The 16,134-nt window shown below is 40.9% G+C and overlaps 1 protein-coding gene across 2 annotated transcripts in view; it reads left to right on the top strand.

Annotated features, from left to right (window-relative positions):
* Window positions 1-16,134, top strand: part of GPC6 (glypican 6) — a 942,204-nt gene that overhangs the window by 502,102 nt on the left and 423,968 nt on the right. For both annotated transcript variants that reach the window (XM_048492941.1, XM_048492940.1), the window contains exon 3: window positions 1,139-1,530. In XM_048492941.1, coding sequence (XP_048348898.1) covers window positions 1,139-1,530 — 392 coding nt within the window. The remainder of the gene's footprint in view (window positions 1-1,138; window positions 1,531-16,134) is intronic.

Genomic DNA, 16,134 nt, shown 5'->3' with positions numbered 1-16,134 from the left:
ACAATTGTGAAAGTGGATTGAAAATGCATTGCTCTGCATGGGCAGAAGGGGCCTCAAACAGACATGGGAGCTGATAACACTGGACTCTTCATTACCTTGGATTCTGGGATCTCCCCTTGCTTGTGTCGTGGATGTCAGATTGCTCTAGAAACAGGATGTAGGAGTGGGGTAAGGTTGCCAGCTACTAGGTAATGACTGGAGGATCCCACTATTACAGTTGATCACTGGACAACCAAGGCAAGAACCCCTAGAGAAACTGGCTGCTTTGGAGGGTGGACTCTGTGGCAAACCCCGTCCACCCCAGACTCTACCCTCAAAATATCCAGTTTTCTTAACCTAGAGTTGACAACCTTACAAGGCCAATGGTCAGCCACTGTGTGAAACAGCTTGCTGTACTATAAGGAATGCTGGTCTGTTCCAGCCTGCTATACTGGTTAATTTTATTTGTCCCTTAGTTTTAGCTGATTGATTTAGGCACACCGCTCCCTAAATGTTTCATTCTCTCATACTTAGCACTTAAAAACTGCAACACTTGCAATTTGATATCTGCAGGTACAAAGTGGTAGGAGTTTCAGTATTTAAGCAATCTTTGAAGAATAAATGGAATAGCTTTCAGAGCAGTTTCCTTAAAAGCATATTTAACATTTAGAGCTATAGATTTTTTTATTCTGAATCCTCATGAGAAATCCAGTATTCTCTAATTTTAATGTGATTTTAAAAAATATTTTAACTCAAAAATAAGCAGTCCAATGCACTTACTTGGGGGTAAGACCCATTGAACACAGTGGGGCCTTGCTTCCTGGCAAATATTTATTGGAGTGACATCCATAGTTTAAAAAAAAATTACTAAGGCAATGCAACAATTTGAGCAAATGTCATACTCGAAGCTGTACATTAAATGTTGCAATAAACATGATGCTATGTTTGTGATTGTTGTTATGGGTTTGAATCCTGTGGATTTGTTCTGCTAACGGGATCAGCCTCCTCTATTATCTGGGCCCTTACCCTCACTCAAAAAGCTTTTCTTAGAGGAATAAATCCTTAGAATTCAACTCAATATTGCTTCTTTTGTTCTGATTATTGATTATTATTCAAAATTATTATTTTAATCTTTACAAATGTCCTTCTTTTTGTCTAGAATTTTTCCGAGAACTCCTGGAGAATGCAGAAAGATCCTTAAATGATATGTTTGTACGGACATACGGGATGCTATACATGCAGAATTCAGAAGTATTCCAAGAACTCTTTATAGAACTGAAAAGATACTACACAGGAGGCAATGTGAACTTGGAGGAAATGTTGAATGATTTCTGGGCTCGACTATTAGAGCGAATGTTCCAGCTCATAAACCCCCAGTATCATTTCTCTGAGGACTATCTTGAGTGTGTAAGCAAATATACAGACCAGCTCAAGCCTTTTGGAGATGTACCCAGGAAACTGAAAGTTCAGGTGACGAGAGCTTTCATCGCTGCAAGAACCTTTGTTCAGGGACTGACCGTGGGCAGAGAAGTGGCTAACAGGGTATCCAAGGTAATCAAAACAATTTCTTTTAGTTCCTGGCTCTTTCTTTTAAATTACTTCACCGGAGACTTGAGTTCCTCTCTACCATTGTGTGCAACTTTTCATCTGTGTCCTGATTATAGCTAAAAATGAGGTTAGTGTATGAGTTAACTGTGCCTTGTTTGCTCCCATGGATGTTGTGAGAATGATAGCACTGCCAAGGTTTCCATTAAGAACAGAAAAGTGTTTCTTTGTGTCATCCCAGCCTTTCTCCCATGATCCCTCTCACATTCTCTCAAAAATGAGTAGAAATCAGAAAAACAAGCATGGTTTAGCCCTTCCTCAACTGTACCGCTTCTAATTACAATTCAAGAAATGTATGTTTGAGCCCACAAGTGAGAAACTAGAGGGTGGTCTAAAAATCTTCTGTGTGACATGGTCAACATTCAAACATGGGATTCTCCCTACCGATAGTGGTACAGTTTAAGAAATGTTAGAGAGGGATGCTCTATTTGGGTTAAGCGAGTTATCCATCCATGCCAAAAGCCCAAAGCATTCAGTAGACCAAAAATGCATCAGATTGGTTGAGTTGATGAAGATAGTAAATATTGTGGGTTAAAAGTCCTCATGATCACCATCCTTTCCTTTTCTACATGACCTTCCTGTGCCATCGCCACCCCAAAAAGCCTCTGCAAAGGATCAGGGATCTTCCTAAATTAGGGGTCCCCAACTTTTTTGAGCCTGTAAGCACATTTGGAATTCTGGCCCAGCATGGTAATAACCTCCACAAAATGGCTGCCATAAAATGGCTGCTGTAGGATATGGAGTGAGTCACAAAATTGCTGCATCAGCTTACCTTCAGTCACATGGCGAAGATATTTGTAATATAAGGAGGTAGCTCCTTCCAATGCAAGAGTTTAAAAAATCTACTCTGCCAGTCAAATATGCAGCGGCCAACCAGAATCCTGCTAAGCAAATACCCCACATGGCCCTGCCTACTTTCTAAAAACACCTGGCAGGCATCAGGAAACTTGACAGCAGGTGCTGTTGCGGCCATCGGCATCAAATTGGACACACCTGTTCTAAGTAATGTGGCACAAAGGGGCTGCAGTAAGGGTGGGAAATCTGACAAAATTTCCTCCCTCAACATTTAAGTGGCATGAATGGGGCAAGATCAAGGGGAAAAGATTGCCTGCTATCCGCTCCTCAGTGCAGCCTCTCCAAAGCATGCCTGGCATATTGCTCAGGATGTTCCCTCAGTCCTCAGTGGTGGCTTTCAGAGGACTGTAGCTTCATTGGCACCTTTCTTCTAGAATGATTATTAAATGTTGTACCTAAATCAAAATCAGATGCATTCTAAATAAGACACATTCCTTTCTGAAAGGCTAGAGAACCCCATGCAAGGAGAACGTAAGTAGCTGTGGGAGTTCCATTTGACGAAATGGTGCGTTATTGTTAGCAGGTGTTTGCAACTTTTGCCTGATCTTCCCTAGCTGGTGTTTTGCTGTGTATGAGTGTGTGCGGGGTGGGAGGGATCATTTGCTGTTGGCTTTCCAATTGCCCAGGGCCCAACAGCATCTTCAGCCTTTCACTGTGCATTTTTACCAGATACTCAAAGGCTAAATTATTCAGAGAAGGATTATTCATTTTGATCCCTTGTTTGTTTCTCGGTTTTGGTCCCAATTACATCATTTTATGCTGTCGGGGGCAGGGAGGAGGAGAAGATCCTGTATAATCTTTTTACAAAGCTCAGGAAACAATTGCAATGATGGCAGAAGGAAATTATTTCTTTCAGCTTCGTAATATAGAATTTCTGACAAGTGTACTTGGGGGTTTTAGTTACACTAACAGCCTTCCTTGAAAGGTTTATAATGGCTCCATTTCCAAACTCTTACATAAATTGGACCAGATTGCAGTTTTAATTTAAGGAAAACCATTGAATGTGTTGTGTGGCTCTTCATACAGTACTTTGACTGTGTTTTTTGTGTTATCTTTAGTCTCCAAAATCTAGCATGGTCACATTTCCAAGAGACAAACGATGCATCTCAAATTAAAATTCTCTGATCATATAGTATGAATGAAATTCCAAAATACAGCTTGGTTCCCATGTGGGTGAAGCAGCTGGGTTTCAGAATCAGCCAGACATTTGTTTCTTAGGTGCTCGACTTTGATGATCTTGAATCATCTATGGTATTTCTGCAAAGCTGAAATTGCTCGTGGGTCACCTCAACGAAATCCAGCCCTGTAGCTGATTTAATACACTATCATTCCAGTTGCAGATACATGGTACAATAGTGACCAAGTTATGAGCTGGCATGGACCATTGTTCCATGAACAGAATAAATGGAGACGGCAATCCATCTGTACACTCAGGTTCTGGCAGCTTTCTGCTGAAGAATGGACTTCAGGGTGAACCTTGACAGAAGGTTCTCCCCCATTCCATATGTTTTTCTGACTCTGGGATGGTTCCTTAATGAAAATTCCCAATAAGACAAGTCTGGGATATGAACTAGTGATGCTCACTGGGCTGTGTTCAAAGCTTGTAGACTGTGATGCAGAGCAAGATCAGAAAGGAGTCAGATCAGAGAAGATTCATTTAATATCTCTGGACTGAGGGATTTCAGGCTCTTGCCACCGGCTAAGTGTTAAGATCTCTAGGGTACCCATCCCACCTTGCTGTCCCAGGTGGAGGAATGATCAGCTAAAACTGACAGATAAAACTGCGGAAGGGTACCTGCAGACCAGTATTACTTCCATAAAAGCAGTTGCAAAGCTAGCCAGCATGACATTTGTGCCAAGCATCTAACAGGCTTGCTGTAGAAAATTTCGGTGTCTGGGGGACAGCACTTGGGCTGCCCAGCACACAGATCAGACCCCCATGCTGCGCCATACGCTTTGTGTTTCTTGAACCAATTTTTGTAAAATAAAATGGCTATGGCCAACTTTTTCCACACAAGAAAGTATGTTGTACTCAATTTATTTGGTAAATCTAGGAGGGTTTTAGCTACTTCCCTCAAGCGGCAAAACGAATCAGGAGTGACTGTAACGTTTCAGATCTTCAACGCCTTTACTAGAAATGCAGCAACGTCTGTAGTGATCTGGACATTCTTATCACAGAGTAAGTATTTAACTTTCCCTTTGTCAGAAGTCTGTAGGGCTTCATTCAGATGAGGTTTTATGAACTTGTCTCTTCGGAACGTATAAAAGCTACATTGTAGCCTGACATGCTCAATGGTCTCTATGTGCCCCCTTCAAACATGAACAAAGCCGCTCGCTGTACGGAATATTTGCAAGTCTTCCCTTGTAGGTGGCCAATGGAAGAATATTAAAGCTGGCTTGCATAAAAACTCGCCGGGTAGGTGGAGAGGTAAGGTTTGAAAAATATGCTGGAAGGCGTCCTTGTTCTGAAAAGAGGTCGAATACCAATGGGGAACAAGGTCTCATTGCCTCGGCGTAGATTAACTGTTTCTGTCGATCGATCACCTCTATTACTAGTCACCAGTGACTGTTTTGCCCCTCTGTTAGCAATGAGCGGCTGGACACTCATATCTAGGAACACCCTACAGGGACAATTTGGTGTTCAAGAAGAGATCTCAAGAACTGATTAGTGGTCGCAGGAGTAAAAAGCATTTTAATCATGCAAATTAGATACACCTGCAATTGTTTAGACCCAGCCAAACAGTTTGCTAGATGATTGGCTTCCTGTTTAGGACTAGGGAGTGGGATGTGAACTGAACCGGCAACATTTCTCAAGGCTGCCAAAATGTGACTTTCCATTTCTTGTTTGTTCTGACCTCCCTATATAATTGAGCTAGGGAGCAAATGAGCAGAAGTTTGAAAGAGTAATGCCTTTTTGCTGACCCTTTCTTATTTCAGGCTTCTTTTTTTCCCCCTTAAAATTTTAAACCATACATCGTTGGCTTTCCAAACATTTTTTCAGACCTTCACCTTCTTATAATACCCATAGTTATGAAGGCTCATAAAAAGATGTGCACAAAATCAAATGCATATATTCAAATATCCTCATCACGGCTGTGGTAAAAGCTATTTTCAGTGGCCATGGCTCTCATTCAGAGATCAGGAAAACCAAATGGGCCTTTGCGTCATTCACACTGCGGGGTAATCTATATCTGCATTGCACACAGTGCTCTGTGTCTTTCATCTCCAAGGTTTTCCTTTTCTTCTTTTTACCATTCTACTCTAAAATCAAACTTTGACAAGCTGATTAAAAAACATCATATCACAGTGTATAGTTAAATAGGCAAAGCGCCGATGGATAAAATACAGAAGTTAAAATAAATCAACTGTGTCATGTTCCCCTACCTATTCCGACTTGCCCATTTTTGTAATCTGCAGGGCTGTGTTCAGATGCAAAAGGAGTAGTGTGGATGATTTGGCGGCTTCATGATTAAAGAAAAATTCTGCAAGCGATGTGCTGCCTTTGTGTGTGTGTGTGTGTCAGTTTCTCTCTCCTTGCCCTTTGAGAATGTGCAGCAACTAGCGCATAGCTGAGGGTCCATCTTAGTGCATAGGTTTAACTATGGCTCCTCCAGAGGGATGTTATGGACTCACAATTCCCACTCATCCCCCTGCTTTCAAAGCAAACATGGGAACTTCTGGTGTAGTTCTATAAAACATCTGGAGGACCAGGTTTGACACCTGTGCACTAGCACCTTGGAGACTAAGGAGATTTTTTTGTGAACCAGAGCTTCCTTCATAGGATTTACCAGGAATCCCCATCACCACCATCCCTGGTGGGGGATAGGAGAGATAGAGTTTCCAGATCCAGGCTGGGAAACTCTTGAAGATTTGGGGTGGAAAGCTAGGGAGGACAGGGACCTCAGGATGGTGCAGTGCCACAGAGTCCACCCTCCAAAGCATCCATTTTCTCCAGGGAAACTGATCTCTGTAGTCTGGAGATAAGTGGTAATTCTGGGGGATCTGCTGGTTGCATCTGTGTAGGTTGTTGGACCACATCCCCAGCAGAGGATGCCATAACTGGCACAAGGAACAAAGACGGACAAGGAAGCAAGGCATAGCTCCACAGGACATGAGTGTCTCTTAGAGGAGATGGCATCCATTTTGTGTGTCAAGGAGGAATGGGGAGAGAGGTTGGCAGGCTGTACTTTTTCCAACGACTTAGAGATATACTTGGTTGAACAAAGAAGTCACAGATCTTCATTTTTTTTTACCCTAAGGTGAGAAAATCAGTGCTCTGAGTCAACCGTTGCTTATTTTAATTTAGGGCCATTTCAGCACTCATATGTATCTACCAATGTGATCCCTTGATACTCTGGAAAAACAAATCAGGGAGTTCAAAGCATCTGCATGTATCAAACCATTAACAGATAGTGATACGAAATTGTTCAAAGCATATGCAACCATTACAAATGTTAATCGGTACTCCAGAAAGCAGTTCAAAACAGTCTTGGACACCCCAATGGGCCATATCATTTCCCCTCCTTTTTTGTTTGGTCCCCAGATAAGCAACCAGTTGTTTGTCTCTGACTTTCCTACCATGCTGCCTCAGGACTCCTTTTGGGGTATAAATAATTGGCCATTCTTGTGTGAGTGTGTTTGTATTCAAGCATGCACCCCCACTTTCATGTGGACCTTTTCTTTTTTTTTGTCTCTCCTAGCCATTTATTGCTCACTACAGTGAGCAATAAATACAATTAATTGTATTTGTATTTGTGTTGTGCACTGCCCTGAGCCGGTATATAAGTTTAGATGATAATGATGATGATGATGATGATGATGATGATGATGATGATGATGATGATGATGATGATGATGATGATGATAATAATAATAATAATAATAATAATAATAATAATAATACAGTGCTGCCTTGAATCTCTGCCCTCCTAGAGTGGTAAATATCACCCATCTCTGAACCTTTTAATGCTATCTGCACTGTTTTCTTCTACTTAACTATTGAGTCTGTTGTATGTAGGTGCATGTAATCAAACATACACAATTTAGCTTTTATTTTATTAATTAAAAACTATTATTATTACTATCTTTTTATTGGAGAGTTTTTATCAGGATCATCCTGGTCTCCGGCTAATTTCCCCGTCTAAAAAGCAGGGACTGCCTACTTAAGTTAACACCTAGAGGCTGGTATCCCTATCGCTTCACCAGGTACATGGAGTGTATATCCATGATAGCAGGTACATTTATTTCAAAGAAAGGTGTGGGGAAGAGAGGGAGAGACATTTTACCACCAAAAAAAAAAAGATGCAATCAAAAGAGTAACCAGTCTGTTCTGACTGGAAGCCACCTTTGTCTCATGAAAACTTATGCTGGATAAATTCTGTTAGCCTCCTAGATGCCACTGGACTCTGGTTTTAATTTGCTGCTATAAACTATCTCGACCACCCATCTGGAATTATGTTCAGTACAGATCACAGAGTGTTTGCAGTTGTTTGGGGAAACACAATGTACTAGTAGTGATTAATCACATTTTTATTGCACTGTAACTTCAAGAGAGAGAAGGTTTTTGCCTAGCTGAAATAAGAAAACAAAAATGATGTTTTTTACCAAGCCACAGTTTTTACGCCTGTGTCACAAATTGTTTGGTTAGTGTGGCATGGCAGCTAATTTAATAGCTTTGGAACTGGAGGACCTAGATTTAACCTTAGGCAGATTACTCACCATAACCTACTTCACAGGGTCCCTCTGCAGATAAAATGAGATGTATGTTGCCTTGAACTGCTTAGATCAAAGGTGAAATGCAAAGACAATGAACTAATAATGGTGTTTTTTTAAAGACTTATGCTTCCTTTAGTCAGTGATGTCTCTTAAATGTGACTTTCAGATAAAGCTTGCTGGTGTAACACACAGTTCTGGTTCGGAAACACAAAATGATACAGCGAGTGTTTCTTAAGAAAAGAAATTCATATTACTCTGTTATTATTAAGTGTGAAGTGGCATTGAAATATTAGGGCTGTGTATAATGGGCCTCTTTATAATTTCTCATTGTTTTGTAAAGCTTAGATTATCTTCTTTATGTGTAAACAACCAGACTGTTACCCACAGAATCACTCCTGAAAGACGTACAGCAGAATTCCCACCAAACCTTTCCGTTTCCTCCCTTGTATAACTTTCCCTATAAAAATCTACAAAATGATTTCCTTCCCATATTCATGTAACAAAATGAGCTCTGACGCATGACAACTCTTGCTGCAATAAATGTTGCCAGTCTCTAAAGTGCCACCAGCCCTCTAATTAGACGAGTGAACTTCATCCAGTTGAAGATTGCATCTTCATTATATCTGTGCTCCCATCGCCATCATTTAGCATCATCTCATATCTGCAATTTTTTAGGATGGAAACATAATAAAAATCACTAAAACAAAATAAGAGCAATGATAAAACTTCCAATAGTTATAACTATTAGAAGTAAAATTATATAATTGTAATAGGTGCAATTTAAAAAGAAGATTACTTTATGGAGCTATTTCAACAACTATTTTCTCTCCAATATGGACCTAAAGTTGTCTCCTTCATTTTATCCTGTGGGATAGTTTAGTCTCAGAGAGAGTAATGGAACTAAGGTCACTCAGTGAATGTCCATGGCAGATGATTTGTACACAGATCTCTCAAATCCTAATCTGATGTTCTAACTCCTACATCCACTTTGGCTATAATACCAACCCTTAAAAAGAAAACAGCAAGAGTTGGGAGGACATTTTTGCTTTTACTGGATTTTAGCTATTGCTGTTTTCATTTTAATGCTTAGGGAACAACATGTGCACTTTAAAGGAGACATGCTGAGGGAATTTTCTTCTTCCCACACAACTAAAACAGGTAGACAAAAGCAGCTGTTTTTCCCATGGGTCACCCTCATGGTAGATCCACTGTTGGCTCCGTTCATTTTAACAAGGGAGTGTAATGCCTATGATCTAAAGTTGTTCTGTTGCTTCCCAACAAACACAAGGACTGTGTAATCTATCGATACCTATAGGGGAAGCTATGTCTCTTAATGTCCTCTTGTCCCTGGTCATATAGAGTTTCGAGGTGTGAAGCTGCACTTTCAATTCTGCTCCTTTCATAACGGTCCAAAGGAGCAATGTCTGTTCTTGCCAGAGCAATTTTACTTCAGATAACAGTGGGTGAGCTAGTATGCACCCATAAGCAAACACGCATGAAATCCCTGGAGTTGCCCTCTCCTTCTCAGTTCTCTTCAAATTTAAGATCCAGCAGAAGTTGGGGCCTCTTCTCCACTCTGCCACTCATATACTTTCAACCTAAACTACCTCACCAGGCTGTTGTAAGGACCAAATGGACAAGGGAGAATGTTGGGCCTCCATTAGGAAGAAAAGTGGGACAGAGATAAAGTAGATAAAATGTATGAGGGATCTGCTTGCTTCCCTTGAAGCTAACCACACTGTGTGTTCACAAGGAATCTTGCTGTACAATGATGTCCTATCATGCAAACCAATAGCTTTTCAACTCCTTGTATATAGACTGGGAAGTTCCAAGGAATAATATACAATGCCATTCCAGTGCTTCAAGTTGTGCACACTTTCCTGATAAGGAAATTAATTTCTATTTTTGGGGAAAAAATTCTTGTGAATTGGCTCAAAGTCCTACCGGTTTGGGGGCCCTTCACATGCTCCCATAAAAACAAATTATCACCATGCAAGCAACCATGATTTTGGCTGTAGCTAACATCTCATGATTGCCATAAAAGCATTTAAAAATTAAACAGGCACCTAAATTTTAATTTCTAATTGACTGTGTGAAAACTTTTCTGAACACCTGGTGCCAATTAGACTACTGCCTTGTTATAAAAATTGATTAAATCCATTTTTTACCCCTAGACTTCATCAGATTATACCGACAGCTCTTTTTCTTGCCACAACAGCAGGACCTTATAGGCAGAGCAAAACCAATGCAGTAATAGAATTAGAGAGGCAAGGCAAGGTTTAGCTGTGAAAAATGTGCCCTACTAATTGTCAGTGATCACTTCAGGTTGCCTGCCAGCCGGCTGCTTTTTAAAGACACCAAATCAATATTCTCACAAACTCAGTTTTTCATGGTTTATAAATAAGCATTCACCCTCATTTCAGAGAGAGATGCAGAGCGTGGGCTAAAAATAAAGGTCAATATCAGGTGTCACACTAATTCAGGCCATAATTACCAGAGTGGGGGGAACAAATATGACATGCTGATAAAGCAGGTAATTAAGAGCCAAAACAAATAGTATATTAATGCTGGAAAACACAATTTCAGGGCAGTGATAAAGTGCTCTGGGTTCTGTGCATGGGATGGAAAGGGACTTTGTTATTAGTGTGGAGGTAAACACTGCCTCTTGTTAGGCCAGGCATATGAAGGCCAGCAGGGAGTGGCAGTAGGGGAAATCCTGGCCAAGCCAAATGATGCAACGGAAAATATTTAATTTTTAAAAATGGATATATTGCCCAATATGTTTAAAAATCTTCTTTAGAGGAATAATGAGAACAGATGTAAGAAAAACTTTATGTTGAAAGATGGAAGATTTCAGCTTCATTGTATGAAGACCTTCTGTAATTCTGCCTGCTTCCATGGGATGCCTGATACGAGCCTTTATCCCCACTGGATAAATAAGTTTGTCTTCCTTGGGATGCCAGGTGTTTACCTGCATTCATTCTGTAGTACTTTCTGCCATCTCCAGGTGCCAAATAAGGGGGCCCTGTAGTTCTGCAACTGAAAAGCAGTATGCCGTGTTTCCCCGAAAATAATCCCTACCCCGAAAATAATCCCTATCATGATTTTTCAGGATTTTTGGAGGAGGCTTAAAATATAAGCTCAAAAATAAGCCCTTCCGGTAATTACAGATCAGGATGGTGGGATCCAGCAGAGTGCTCCCTGCCAATGAGGATGCAGCTTGCATCACACCTGATGGGGAAGCAAAGGGGCTGCTGAGAGCCCGCCTTAATGAATTGTGAAGGTACCGTATTTCACCTAAAATAAGCCCTACCCTGAAAATAAGCCCTAATGCATCTTTTGGTGCAAAAATTAATATAAGACCCCGTCTTATTTTCAGGGAAACATGGTATATGTAATAGTTACAGTGTCATACTAGGATCTGGGACACTCAGGTTCAAATCCCTGCTCTGTTGTAGAATTTCTGGTTTACCTTGGACCAGTCATGTACGTTCAGCCTAGCCTACCTCATATGATTGTGATGAAGAAAAAATGAAGGTGAAAAGAACAATATAAGCTGCTTTGGGTCTCCACTGGGGGGGAAAGGCAGGATATAAATGAAACAGAGAGTGAGAGATCCTTTCTTCTTTCTGGCTAAAATTTGGTAAAGATCTCTTTGATGAGCAGTACAGTCCCTAGGAGTTTAATCCCAGTTGGGTGGTAAACTGGTGTTCTTTTTTTCATTTCTTTGAAATGTGCCCAGGAAGATCCCATAATCAGAATAGTTTCTAAAAATGTCATCCAGTCAGATGGACATCAAAGACATTTCATCTGAAAATGTGTCTGTCTTTGAACCCAGTGAAAAACAAACGATTCCCAAAAGAGTTAAATGAAAAGGCATTGAAGTAAAAGTTTTGGTCTGGAGGTTATTGCAGACTGCCTGAAGAAGGATTCAGATACACTATACTGAGGAATTCAATGGGCTTAATCCAGATAAACTTTGCATGGGACTGCACAAATGTAGTACAGTCCTATGCAGGGTGACACCCTTGTAAACCCATTCTATGTTTCTTCTAAGCAAATTTATAAAAGTAGCATTGCATTCCTAGACATTCCCATGCTAAGCACCTTGATTGGGCCTCCAGTAACTCCTCAGACCATAGGAGGAACTTTGCTAGCTCTTCTGAAACTCAAGAGAACATCTCAATGACTGCAGTGAACTTTCATTGATTCAGCTATAGCAGTTATCAGAAGCTTGAAAGTATTTCTGAAATCCTGTTGAAAGAAGGCATTTGGTTGGGTCCTACCTTTGGTTGGGTCCCATACTTCTCTTGCACACATTTGTATGGTTGGTTCGCATAGCTTTTTTTCAGTAGCTTTTGCAGGGACTCCCACTGCCTTTACCAGGAGCATCCTGAACCTACGATTCTCCCAATACGTGTGATTTCCATGTATATTGGGACAGTGTAAATTGTGTGGATTGTAGCCTGTGCTTCCAGTAGATTTGGTTGGATACTCCCAGATATAACATCTGGAAAATGGCTTGTCAGACTTCAGTACTTTGAAAAAACTGTTTACACTGAAGAAAGTTCAGACTATGTGGACATACTTCATGATGCAGAAGAACTGCGACCTAGTTCAGTTACTGCTGGACACTTCAGTATTGTACACAACACACCCTGCATTTCTAAAGATCCTGAGAAGAAGTATCTACACAACGGGCATGCCTTGGTGTTCCTCAACTATTTCAGGATAGCTTTTAGCATATTGCATGAGAAATATTCCTTTAAAGCCCCAGTCATGAGTAGTCAGCAGCCCTAGTCATGAGCAGTTCCAGTCAGCTTATTGCTGTAAAACAGCTCAATATACCACATTGGTGAGAAGTACACATCAAAAACTAGGATTTCAGGAGACTCTTTGAAATTTGTGTTGCTAGGAAGGATCCCAGAAAATAGCGGAAAAAAAGTTGCAATTAAGAGAAAAGGGTTTTTTTTCCCTCAAGGAATTCTCTGGTGAGGAAATTTGATAAACGTATCGCCAATGAGCTGGAGCTCATCTGATCCTCACCATTGACTCTCCTGCTGACACTGCCAGATTCGAACAGAGTATCGTTCTTCTGTGATTAATCTTACGGCAGCTTTGGATTTTTTTGCTGTTTTAGCATATGCAGGGGGGGGGACACGGTGAGGAGGGGAAATGCAGAAGAATCAAGTGGAGAATGGAAAAGGAGATTAAAAAAGCTGGAAGGTTAAACAGCACTCTGAGGTGTAAATCATCCTATGACATGCTGAGTTCTTAGAACTGGGATAGTTACTGATTATCTTTGAGATGTTTGAACAGACTGTCGACAGAAGTAGTGTTTTCTAGCCATGCTTTTGATGAGCCCTACTTATTTCATTTCTTATGTGGATCTGAAGTCAAAGAAGCAGCATCTTCCTCCGATCATGTCAGTATGAAGCATGTGATTCAAAAGGATATCTGATTTGTGTAAAGCAGCACTTCCTTGGAATATTAATGATACTTGTACTCTTGTTGAGCCAGTTGCTACAGGCAGAATAATTGCTTCACCTATGAAGATCAGATCTGTTCTCCAGTGAACAGTTTGCTTTTAATATGTCTGCAGTGGCTAGTGTTTCCTTGCTCAGGTCTCAAAGTCATCGTTCCCCCATGTCCATCCTGGAATGATGCCAGATAGGAATTGGATTGTGATTATGATGATGTCATTGAAGGCTAGTGTCATTGAGCTTGGCTATTTATTTATCAGAGGTATTTATAGTCTACTTTTCCATGTAGCTCAAAGGGGCTTCCACTTGAAACAATGGATACAATTATAACCCACTTAGAGAGGGGAAAAACCCCCAGCACAAATAAGTGTACGAAGTAACACACCAATTCAACCAAAAGTTCTCTTGAAAGTGTTGTCTTTTATCCCCCCTGAAGAATGAGACTGATATCCCAGCTCTCAGTTCCCAGGGGCAGCCCATTCTATATTGTTATAGCCAACACAGAAAATAGGTTTATTGGGTTCTTCCATGTAGGGGTACAGGGGTTAAAACTAATATCTTGAATTGAACTGATAGCTGATGTAGGTGTTCTAACATTTGTGTAATACAACTGTTCATACTGATTCCAGTCAACAACCAGGCCAGTACATGTTGCACTAAATAATGTTTCCAAGTAATCTTCAAGGACAGTGTTACCCAGTTTAACAGTAGAAGAACGTATTTTAAGAGAATCTCCACCAGCTGCTAAGAGTGTAACAGCACACAAATGTCTTTAAAATGGCGATGGGGAAAATAACTTGGCTTGGCAATTCTTTGGGAAAATGGCTCACTTAGCAATGCCAGAGGCAGACTGGGAGGGGATCTTTTAGACTATGTATATGGAATATATAGCATGGAGCGTTCCGCAGAGTAACACAAGGAGTCCAAATTGAGTTTAAAATGTTTATATAAATTTGGTTTCAAACACACATACAGGAAGATATGGAGGCACATACACACAAGTTCCTAGAGATATAAAAATGTGAGAAAAATAGGTTTGGATGATAGAGAGGGAATTGGGAAGCAGCAGGGTGATACGTTACCTAATGGTTCCAATGCAGCAGACGAAGTAGAAGACAGGGACTCTATGCCAGCACAGAGATCCAGTAGAAGGATCTATTATCAGATACCCTCACACCAACTCTGACCCAAGGGAGGTGTCTGCTAGAAATGAGCAAATGCAATTTTTTTTTGGCTTAAGGTGAGCAGGGCTCTTTATAGGGTGGATCAGCTTAGCTTTGGCTGGAAAGGACAGACCCTTTGCATTAGGGGTTTTCTGCTTTCCCTGCCAGCTTCTGTGCTGGCTCTTGCAGGGGCTGAGCTAATCAATAGCTCTATCTATTGTCTTAAATCCAGGGGTTGGTAGCCAATTGATTATATTAGCAACACCCTGAATAGGTGGTTGGAAGAGCTAGTCTCTGGCTATTGTAATTTAGCTGAGGCAGCAAGATTAAATCAGGGATAGGAGCACTTAGGAGCTTCTAGGAACAGCTGAAGGGAAGGAAGGTTGCAGCATCTCAATTCAAGGGATATTTCACATTTGCAACTCTAATGATTGTAGCTCTGGCTTGGGTGTGAATATCAAGGAGCAAATGAGTAGTTTTATTTCCTACTGACTGTTTGCTATTCTTTGGGCTTGCTGTTAGCCTATTTTATCCTGCGCCACACCATATATATTTGTTAGCCTTAATATCACTCAGCAATATATATCTCACATATACTTTGTATTTTTAAATATCCCGGCTTGGATGCATGATTTAAAATGTGGGGTGGAAGGGGTACATAACAGCAGCCCTACATAGACTGTGTTGCAACAATCTAGCCTGGAGATGATAATATTATGAATCTGCTCAATTGGTATGGCTGAATTTAAGAAAGACTGCAACTTTAAGAAAGACTGCAACTTCTGAGCTGGAAAAGGCATGAAAAGGCCACTCTAATTTTGTTTAAACTTGGTATATGTGAAGTACTGTCAAGTGGCAACTGACTTATTGCTTTTGGCAACGCCAGCAGAGGACTTTCAAGGCAAGTGAAAGGCTGAGGTGGTTTGCAGAATCTTCTTTGGAGGTCTTCCTTCCAAGTATACCGACCTTGCAAGTAGATTCTGTCATCTGACAAGAACAGGCTATACCATGCTCCCTAGATTACTTTAGCCTTCTCAAAAAAAACCCCCACCCATCTAGGTACAGGCAGAAATAACGCAAAATGTTGTGGTATGAATTTCCGCAGACACTGCAAGACTTGCTGTGAGCTGCCTGATGCTGCTTCTATGTGTGGACATTGTGATGTCCCTGAGCATAGATGGTTTTAATGTGACATTAGACAGATTGATGGAGAACAGGTCCACAGTGGTGGGTAAAAGGAATCTCCATGTACAGAGGCAGCAGGACAGTGCTTGAAGGCTGCATCAGGAGAAGGCTTTGATGTGCCCCAGTTGCTTGGTCCTCCAGAACGATTG

Source organism: Sphaerodactylus townsendi, linkage group LG04 (genome assembly GCF_021028975.2).
Source record: "Sphaerodactylus townsendi isolate TG3544 linkage group LG04, MPM_Stown_v2.3, whole genome shotgun sequence".
Classification (NCBI taxonomy): domain Eukaryota; kingdom Metazoa; phylum Chordata; class Lepidosauria; order Squamata; family Sphaerodactylidae; genus Sphaerodactylus; species Sphaerodactylus townsendi.
Note: the sequence above shows the minus strand (reverse complement) of the source record. Positions and strands in the feature narration are given on the sequence as shown.